Source organism: Pempheris klunzingeri, chromosome 10 (assembly GCF_042242105.1).
Source record: "Pempheris klunzingeri isolate RE-2024b chromosome 10, fPemKlu1.hap1, whole genome shotgun sequence".
In the NCBI taxonomy this organism is placed as follows: domain Eukaryota; kingdom Metazoa; phylum Chordata; class Actinopteri; order Acropomatiformes; family Pempheridae; genus Pempheris; species Pempheris klunzingeri.
Window position 1 is genome coordinate 10,679,256 of NC_092021.1, and position 10,420 is coordinate 10,689,675.

General features: G+C 40.4%; 2 protein-coding genes across 2 annotated transcripts; one reads left to right on the forward strand and one right to left on the reverse strand.

Annotated features, from left to right (window-relative positions):
• Positions 1-1,186: 1,186 nt before the first annotated feature.
• Positions 1,187-6,328, reverse strand: LOC139208746 (carboxypeptidase O-like). Its single transcript, XM_070838482.1, has 11 exons — positions 6,214-6,328; positions 5,579-5,642; positions 5,154-5,255; positions 4,672-4,782; positions 4,474-4,590; positions 4,194-4,287; positions 3,458-3,550; positions 3,222-3,331; positions 2,694-2,778; positions 1,477-1,557; positions 1,187-1,401 (listed from the first exon to the last, which is right to left on the reverse strand). Exons 1-11 carry the CDS (start codon positions 6,288-6,290, stop codon positions 1,187-1,189), a joined length of 1,149 nt encoding a protein of 382 aa, XP_070694583.1. The 5' UTR covers positions 6,291-6,328.
• A 590-nt stretch (positions 6,329-6,918) lies between these two features.
• LOC139208825 (melanoregulin-like) lies at positions 6,919-9,952 on the forward strand. The gene is made up of 5 exons (XM_070838576.1): positions 6,919-7,201; positions 7,312-7,567; positions 9,206-9,296; positions 9,391-9,557; positions 9,644-9,952. Exons 1-5 carry the CDS (start codon positions 7,125-7,127, stop codon positions 9,719-9,721), a joined length of 669 nt encoding a protein of 222 aa, XP_070694677.1. The 5' UTR covers positions 6,919-7,124; the 3' UTR covers positions 9,722-9,952.
• The last annotated feature ends 468 nt before the right edge of the window (positions 9,953-10,420 follow it).

A 10,420-nucleotide genomic window follows, 5' to 3' on the forward strand; every position in this document is an offset into this window, starting at 1 on the left:
AAGTCTGTATATCTAAACTTCTCAATAGAACAGAAACAGGCAAAGAAACCTACTCCTTTACACTAAAAAAGAGAAAAATAAACCACCAACAAAAGACTTTTTACTAAATACAACTTAACTTAAAATTTGAATCCAATGAGAAAAAGTCAGATAAATGCCAAAGCTCTTTATTGATGAAAAGCATGAGGAATCTGAGGAATGGAGTAAGATTTGATCGTGAATGTTGAGACAAAGAAGTTCATGTTTACCACAGAAGTTTAATTACCACTGGTTCTGTGGTGAACACTCAAGGGCACTAAGATAAGAAAGAAGACGATCACCTCACACCTTCTGAAACCATCTTAAACTTCATCTCGTCTTTAAAAACCTAGTCCTTCTCCTAACTAAACTGTCTTAAAAGAGTTCTGAAATTGAATGTGGATGAAAAAAAAGACAAGAATAGTACAAGCTGCAATCTAAGACTCAAAACAGCGCACAAAAGCATGTTAATGAAAAAACAAATTTAATAGCTGCACACACATTTTTCGCTGCTCTAATAACCGCACATTTTGTTGGTTAATGGTTGTTGGTGCAGTACCAACATTCATCTGGTTTTCCTCCAGTATCAAACTGTGTCTGGGTGTCTAGTATTTGTCCTTATCTATAATCACATTAGACACTGCATTGACCCCAAGAGAGACACAGACATTTCTTTGATGTACAATATGTAAATTTGCATGTAAATCTTGCTGAAAAACCAACTAGGAAGGCCTTTTTGTTACTAAACTCCACTTTTATTCACCTCAAGTGAGTTGATGAGAAGGAGTGTGGTGTGTAAAATGGGGCGATACTGCCCCCTGTTGCAAAAAGCAGGCACAACATCACCATCATTTCACTGAAAACGTGTGTTTCTTATCTGCGCCCTCTCATCAAAATGAAATGTTTTATGCATAAAGGACTTCAGGCTCTGACAATCAGTTTATTTGTTATATGTCATTCATGAACGCTAATGATGATGCAATTTAAATGTCTTTGTCAGAAAGACTATAGCTCTTCAACAGATTACAGAGTGCATTTATGCAATGTGAAGTATTTCTGTTGAAATCACAGTAATCACCAGTTTTCCACTACCATTATCTCCAGTATCTCCTTCTATTCACTAATTTTCACGTACAGCCATTTTTGATTGATTGAGGTTTTCACTGTGTCACACCAAGACCCCTGTGGTGAGAGACAAAGCCATGATAGTGCTCCAAATTGTCATAGCAACCCTAGAAACCGCGCTGAAGCCGGCGACTGTGGCGACAGCAGCACTGGCGAAGGTCTTGTCGTGAACATGCGTGATGATGGAGAGAGCTCCCGCGAAGGCCTCCTCACAGGCCGGCTGGATCTGCTCCTCTGGTAGCAGGTGGCTGAAGTCACCTGGAGGATCATTATTTTAGAGGAAAATATCACAGAGTCAAAGGCAGAACGTTAGTTGGTACAAGTTCAACTCACCTTTGTCTCTCAGCTCGAAGGTGTAAGAGAATGGGATGCCGATGAGACGAGCCCAGTCACGGCTTGAGCCTGAGTTTGCATCTGAAGGTCAAAGAGAGAGAAAAAGATATAGAGGAGAAAGCAGTCTTCATTTCTTCATGGAGTTGATCCATCAGGATGGCTTCTCTTTTCCACCTCTGAAATCTTATTCAGCCTCCTATGCTTGTATGCCATTATCAAGCCAGCCAATACTTTTTAGTTTGAACCATCCAGTCAGTAGGTGTAATTGTTACCTTCCCTTCCCTTTTGTCCAAACAATAACACCATACACCATTCAGATACCCATGATCAGTGCTCCCGGGTGGATAGTTGTGCAAAAAAGTAGAGTAGAAGAGGAAGAGAAATAGAAGTACTGATTCAACTTCTTTACTCAAGTAAAAGTGAGAAAGTGGAGGCTCTGAAATGTGCTCAAAGTATAAAATGAAAAAAGTACATTTCTCTTCAATATGGTCAAAGATGGGGAATGTCTTGCTGCTCTGAATCTGCTCTGTCGGCCATGTTGGCTGATTTACTTTCCTCCATGTCACTACTAGTTCTTCCTGCATGGACATCACATTCACGAGATGCCTTCAGATGGATGCACCAAGGGTCTTCTTTGTGTGTTACTGTGCCATCCTCATAAATAATTACCCTGTCATTCATTAAAACTACAATAACAAGTCCGTTCTTAAGTGTAAAAAGTAGAAAGTACAGGTATTTATCTTAAAGTGTGTTGAGGAAAAGTAAAAAGTTGTATACTCAAATAGAATACAAATACCTGAAAACTCTACTTAAGTGCAGTAAGAAAGTATTTGTACTTCATTACTTCCCACCTCTGCCCATGGTGTTGTTGTGTGGGTCTCTTGACTCATCATTAGTGTATTAACAAAGCCTTGAAACTATGATTTTGTCCTAAGCAAGATGGAGGCAACTATAAGGTCAGAGGTATGAAAAGCACATGATAGAAACCCAGAACATCTAATGCAGATGATGCGTTGCATCCCGTTTATCCACAACTGCTCCAATATTAAAAGCAAGATTCATTTCTGGGGCCTAATTTGCCTCACTGCGTAGTGTTTTTGTTTAGGCTCTGAAGGATACCAGTGACTTTTGCCAAAGTGCATGCAGTTCAGTCCTTGTGTGATAACAGCTACTCAGGACAAGCGAGGAAAGAGCAAGTGTGTGCGTGAGAGTCTTACAGAGGATTTGTGGGGATGTTCCCACAGTGTAGTCCATTCCATGTACCTTCTTCATCTCCGCTGCTGCTGCCTCACCGACTGACACCTGCACAGTTCACAAAAACCGTTGACAAACTCATACGCTCCCATGATCTCTAAGACAATCTTGCCAGACAATAGTGGGTAAAGAGTGATAATACTAAGCATAGATGTTTATTGAAATGTCTTAGCAGTGCAGAATATACTTTACAGTCATACTGTAAAGAAAAAGTAAACATGGTTGTTAAATTTCTTCCTGTTTACCTTAACAACTAATATTTGTTGATTGGTTGGTTGGTCAGGCAGGTCATGGAACTAAGAAAGCTCAGCATGGAGGACTACAGTGATCTTTCTGATAATCCATTCAACCTCTTTCACCATATATCAAAACATATACTAAAGAAGTGGCCTCGTAAACCTTGAGCTGTCAATCTTTGTCCTTAAAAGCTGTGTATCCTTATTCTGAAGGCCTGCCGCTACACACACACACACACACACACACACACACACCAGTTCATTGTAGTTGGGTGCAAGGATCTCAGGGTGGCCGTATGGCAAGAGTATAAGCTGCCCGGCAGAGTGGATGGTGAGGAAACACAGAGTCTGGTCAACCATCCTACCTACATACAGACAAAATGAACATACATGCATGAACATGCCCAGGCAAGTCATTTCTGACACATTAAATAACCAACATTCTCGTTTTAATAATGTCTTGTTTTTACTGTAATTTCACAGATAGTTACCAACAAATTCCATCACTGCTTTTGCCTCTGGCTCTGAGCCTGGTGACTTCCCACAGTACGTGTTTGCACAACTGTCAAAGGACACACCAACCGCTGGGGAAACACAAAACTTGCATGTCAATGATAATATATCCGATTTATGTCGAAGAGATGCTTGTTTTCCTTTGTCAAAATAATTCTGAAATGTGGATTCATAGAGACAACCAACACTGTAAGTGTCAGAGGGCTTGAGCTGTGTGATATGGACTGACTCTATAATATTTAGTTAACTGTTCGGCCTTCTAGTGGCACAGAAAAAGGAAGGAAAGAAAGAAAAGGTTTCAGAGAAGAGAGGGTTTCATGTTTGTAGAGACTGACTTGACACACATAGATATTTAGCCCTTGTAGATTTACTATCCCAGGCAGAATATCTGCCCCTAGCAGCCTGACAGGACAATATACAGCACAGAAATTTGAAGATATTCAGCCGTGAGGGGTATTTTGGCTCGCCAACTGTAACATTTCATGTGACTTTAAATTATTTTGGACTACACTTGTTGAACTTGAATATTGCCGTAGTCTGTGTATTGTTTCCAGCACATTCTGCAAGATTTACAGCATTTTTTTTTTCACAGGATCAATTAAATTGTGTAACTAAATGTTTCATCCCTTTACATGGAAGCTTTGAGACACTATTACCTTGAGGCAAATGAGGGCTAATTAGTCACACTGTGATTTTTGAGAGCATGCGACTCACTTCCCCAGTTGGCATTAAAATTTCTGTTGAGGTCAACGCCGTAACAGCTGCTGCCCTCGGGGGGGGTTGAACGGGACTTTCTCCACAGACGAGTCTGCATGGAGAAAAAAAAAAACAACAAACAGACAAATGGCATGTTTGTTAGATTGCGCAAAATTAGTGAAGTCGTTCAGTTACAGTACAGTGACACACCTTTGACACAAAGTAATTAGAACATGTCACAACACTCAGATGCACTGAATTAACTCATTCAGAATGATGAAACCTGAGAAGCACTCACACTGTCATTGGCCCAGCTGAACATGTATCCATCCACGTTGATTACAGGAGTAACGTACATGTCAAGGTTCTGCAGCATCTGTTCCAGCTTCTTATCGGTTTTGTATGAGCGCACGATCTGAACAAAGGAGTTTCAAATGCTCACATGTCACATTGTGCTTACTTTGGCGTAATTTCAATTATGCCTGTGTGTACAAACCTCTTTGACGAACCACTGGCAGAAGGCAGGAGCGATCCACTCCCGAGCGTGGATACCACAGTCCATCCATATAACCTTCTTCTGTTTGCGCTGTGGGCTTTTTAAGCCCAGCTGGACACACACACAACATAAGCTTGCTTTGGGTGAATGAAGGATTTAAAAGTGAACAATGCAGCATGTTAAAATACAGTCAAAATAACTGCGGTACCTTTGTGTAATCACGATAAATAAATGAATATTGTTGAATTTGTAGCCTCTATCTTACCATATAATTAAAGTACTGCCCTTCCAAACAGAAAGTAAAACACTGAACACTCTTCCCACAAACATGCAAACCTAAACTAGATGTTTCAAGTGTTTCAAAGTCATTTTAGGAAATGTTGAAAATGAAAGTCTTAGTGACTATCAGAGGGTTAGCCCTTTGCTTGAAATATCCCATTCTGTAAAAGTGATTCAGGGGGCAAACAAAATGTGTTAAATACCTTCAGCAGTGTGATATTTCTTCCTTCATAAGTGGATCCGTACACAGCAGAGGAGACCAGCTCTGGGTTCCCTCGCTCCACATCTTCCATCCACCTTCTTATCTGTATTGCAATTTATTGAGTGTGATGATTGATTTTGATTATGATATTTCTATTTTCTTGACCAAAGTCCATCTGTAATCTACAAAGATTAAAGTGCAACTCAAAGGGAAGAAAAAGGAGAACGTGAGTCCACACAGACAAAGACTTTTTCACAATCAAATATCAAGTCTAGCAATGGGCTCTGGTCTCCTGCTCCAAAAACACCTCAGAAGTTTGTAGTTTAATGGTACGAATTGTAGTTGTGCAATCTCTAATTAGCATTATTACCAAAAGTTAAAAACAGTCCAACTTCAACAACAAACACATAATAAATAGACTCTTACGTCATCCATGGGGTGATATTTGGTGTAGTCATAACTCCATGTAGAATCCAAACCCTCGGCCAAACTGAGTTAAAACAAAAAGATTAAGAATACTTTCATTATTTTATAAAATTCCCTATATATCATTTAATGTATTTGATTGTGAATTAACAAATGTCTGTGTCAGACCTGAGGGCATGAAACACAGAAAAAAGACAATGCCATCTGTAAATTTGCGAACATATATACTGACCCCACAACTATATTCTCACTAATTCAACATTCAAAATAAAGTAGATAGATAGATAGATAGATAGAAATACTTTATTGATCCCCGGGGGGAAATTCTGGTGTTACAATAACATAGAAAGTTAAAATGACCACCACCATGAATACAAACAACTAAGCAAAATAAAAATGTACAAAATGTAAGTAAAGGTAATAAATAACCAAATAAAGGTAATAATGCCATAATATGCCATAAAATGCCATCAATTCAGAAAGTAAAAGCTGATGTGAAGGTAGATGATCCTGGGAGGCATCGCTCATCATTTTGTTTTGTAAATGCCTGCATTTATGAAAGTTCCATTTGCTCAGACAAATGTGCTCATTTGAACACAATGGGTCGTTAAAATGAGCACAACAACGCCACTCACCCATAAGACGTCTCTAAAACACTGCTTATAATCAGCAGGAGCAAACCTAGTATCCAAAAAAGTGTGTTTTTCTCCATTTGTTTGCTCTCACTTAGACTTTTATTCCATTCTAGACTTCTCTCTCAGTGCTGCGGCTGCTCCCACCCTGTTGTAGCTGCTCCTAACACCTCCAGCTGCACTTCTAACTTTTGTTCAGCCAGGTGACCTTGGATCTCCTATCTGTCATCATGTGGACATTTCCAATTTTCTTACAGGCTGACACCGAGGTAAATACATGTACATGAGTTATGTATTAACATTTATGAAGTGTCAGAAAAATTATATAACAGCCGGTGTCACAGGATCTTAGACCTACTGCTCTCTTCTCCACTTTCACTGCTCCTGCAGGCATGGATACAGACCTTTGACATAACTAATTATAAAGCAGGCACTAAATTATGGTACAAATCCACATCTAATTTACAGGTTATGCAGTGGGCCTGTGTTTCGCAACAATAATGCCAGAAAGCCATGCCTCTCCTGCTGCATTCTGCACCATCAGGAGTTGCTGAATAAATGTGGCATTCATCCCTAAACTGCCCTGCATGTCTGTCTGCGCGTGTGTGTGTGTGTGTGTGTGTGTGTGTGTGTGTGTTGTTGTTGTTCCCTGTTTGGACTCACGTGGATAATGTAATTGACAGGCGGCTCTCATTCAGGCCAGGATAGGCACAGGGGAAAGTTGTACAGACATAACAAGTTAAGATATTGCTTGGACTTTTAGTCTTCGACAATTCCAAATGTCGCCATTTCAGTTTGGGAATATTTATAGTTCTTGGTGATTTTGGGAGAAACCTGAGGGAGGAGGTGCGCTTGTTTTCAGATTTTATCAAGGAGGATATATTCTGATTGTTGAGAACTTTTGGAGAGGGCCGATGGGTGCCAAGTTTACCATCTGCTGCTGCTGGTACTATCTGAATCACAACAGGGAGGAGAAGAATGCTATTTTGCGGTGAGACACCTGACAGCAACTCAACGTGATGAGCTTCAAAATCACAATAACCTGTTTTGAAACAATTGCCTCTTCGTCTTCTTCCTCTTCTTCTTCTTCCTTCTCTACAGTATGCGCTCCACCACTACTTCCAAACAACCAGAGCTGCTGTCCAGTGAGTCCAGCGACAGCGACACAGAAAAGGAGAGCGTTTTTGGGCCACAGCCGTCGGGAAGGAGCCCATGGATCGACCAGCAGAGCAAAGGGAGCACTGAGGGTCCGTGGGCCTCCACAAACAGACCCTGTGACTCTCCCATCAGGCGAGGACTGGACAGAGAGTTGCAGGCTTTTATCAGCATGAGAGACCAGGCTGACCAGGCGACAGAGGTGAGCGAAAGCCTGTTTTTGCATATGAGACAGACATATGCACGCTGACGAAAGCAGCTCAGTGTCTGCTCGTCCTTTAAAACTACACATAAATATACTATGGTGTGATATATGGTGTCTGGAAATGAGATCTTTTCAAATGCGAGCGTATAATTGTACAAGTGAAGTTTCATAGTAACTGCTCTGTCACATTGTTATACAATTTTTTATATCAGTTTGTGTGTCATTTAATACGACCCAGTATGATATTGACAACATGCTTTTCTGTGGTGATATAAAGTCCTTGTAGCTGTCTGTGCTATGTAAATACCTGTGGTCCTTAAAAGGAGTTTAAAAAACTTACTAAAAGTTACTAAACCCTCATCTATCATCCATTAAAAGAGTTATAGTCAATCCATAAATCCATTTTATATTATTTCACATAAATTAACCAAGCAGAGACCTTGAGTCTTTTAGAAAATCCACACTTGTACTGGCACCAGAAGTCAGTAATTCAATTTCATTTCCTTACTTGTTCCATCTGTTGCATCTGTCTAATGTAATTAGCTAATAAGAGGAGAGGACATACTGAGGTGGCTCTCAAAGAAGCCTTTCACTCACTTTCATGTTGACTCGCATCAATAAGTGAACTTGACCCAGATTCTAAAGCAACTTAATGTCAAAAATATAACAATAGAAAAATATCGCTTCATAGTAGGTTTGCAAACATTTTTTCAACAGTCATTTATTAGCATTCATTAGGGAAATACAAAAGTTGACGTTGTGTATTCAAAATAAAGCAAGTATGTCCAAATAGTTTTACAGTACCAAAGGTCAGTGTCAGCGATAGAGCTTTTGTCTGGTTTGGGGTCTTTCCTCATTATAAAAGGAGGTCACATGACATGAGAGGCGACACGAAACTTTATTCACTTACTCAATCAGTGGCCCAATACATGTCACACAGTAACCCACAGTACTGCAGGTTGTTAAATACTGTCATTTAGACAAACAGGAGGATCCCTGCAGAGAGTAAAATACCCTCCCATTCGTGACTCAGTACTACTTTAAAATATCTGGACGTGAGCTCATGCTTGATGTTATATCATTAAGTAATCATTTGGTGAGAGCAGAGGGGTGTTTCGCATGGGTCGGAAGCCTGGAAAAGGCAGAAACACCAGTACCAACCAGAAGTTGGAAAGCTAGCTTTTCTTGGCTCATTTTATGATTTAATGACAAAAAAAATTCATATTTTTGGCGACACACATTTATTCCAGTTCTCAGCAGAGGCAACACGTTGGGACCATCACCCAGAGGCTTTTCCTCTGTGTCAGGACATCAGCTCAGTGAGTCACCACAGAGGGGCTGTGGAGTGACTCTCTGAGCAGAGAGTGTGTGAGCTCTGTGGCCATGTGACAGGACACAGAGGGCACATTGTATTAATGGGATCCTTAATAGAGATGTAGGCCAACAGCCTGGCAGGCCATTCAAAGGGAATATTCACTGAACCATTCCATTTATATTGTGAGACTCTTCATGACATTAGGCAACACAAAACAAACTTCAGTTTAGTCTCAGATGTTTCACTCCCTCCAGTCTTTTGACGAGCTTTGTCCCCCGCTTTATCCACTACCCTGTGATGCATTGTGTGTTTGCACATAGGAATGGGAGAAGCTGAATTATGACATACACACTCTACGCTATGCCAGACGAGAAGTCAGATCTCGATGGAAGAAAATCTTGCTGCAGCTGGGTGAGATACTTTGATGTTTTAATCCTGTCAACTCCAACCGACTATTCTGTTGTACTCCGTTGACAGTGTGTGATCTTCCCTCATTCCTGTGCAGGTTATCAGTGTGAGGTGGATGCCTTGCTGTGCGTGAACAGGCAGAGCCAGGTCAGTCGAGATCAGGAGCATCTCAACAAAGCGACTGAACTGTTGAAACAGCTGCTGGACCACACCTCTCTGTTTCCTTCAGAAACTGGACACCAGAGCAGCTACCTCTATGTCATGGTACACACACACACACACACGCACACACACACTCCCAGCATGTCTCTTGTTGTTATAAATCTTGTCTGCCTCCATGTTTCTCACAGGACCGCCTGGTGTCCCTGGACAGTGCTGAGGACTTTGTCAGACTGGCCAAAATAAAATATCCCAAGAAGGTAGGCTGAGATGACTGTGAGGACAGGCTGAGGGAGAGGATAAAGAAACATGGGTACCAATTCACAATAAGACTAACGTTATAATGGTAATTAGGTTGTTAGCATTGTATAAATCATCAATAAGCTCTTAGAACACATCACATGAAAAAGGGCAGCAGTGACTCTTCTCTTACCCACATTTGTACTGTTAATCTCCAGATCTCATTTGTTACATTACTTTCTTTGTCTTCTCCATCAGCCTCCTGTCAGCTTAGTCAGGTATTCATCAACAAGTTACTGGCATTTGACCACCACCAGTGTGTCTTAATAATCAATAACTTTCATTTGGCATATCAAATCAGCAGATTCATAGACGAAGGCTATGGCAATATCATTTACCTTGACAGTGATGTGCTTTACACAATAAATATTCAACTTGTTTGTAACTCACAAGTAAGATTAAGCTGTGACTGAGTCCACGCTGATGTATGAAAACTGTGTTATAATTTGTTTGTTTATGCTTTATAAAGTGCTTACAACCTAATTATCAATTACCTGGATAATAAACCCTCTGTAAATAAACCCTCTATACAACCTTTATAAGTAGTCGTATTGCAAATTGGTACTGAAACATACAAGTACAAGTAAACTTTTCCATCCAAACCATTTTCACCACTCTAACAATAATTTAATTGTATGGTCCGATGTAATTCTTGCTTTTTCATATGC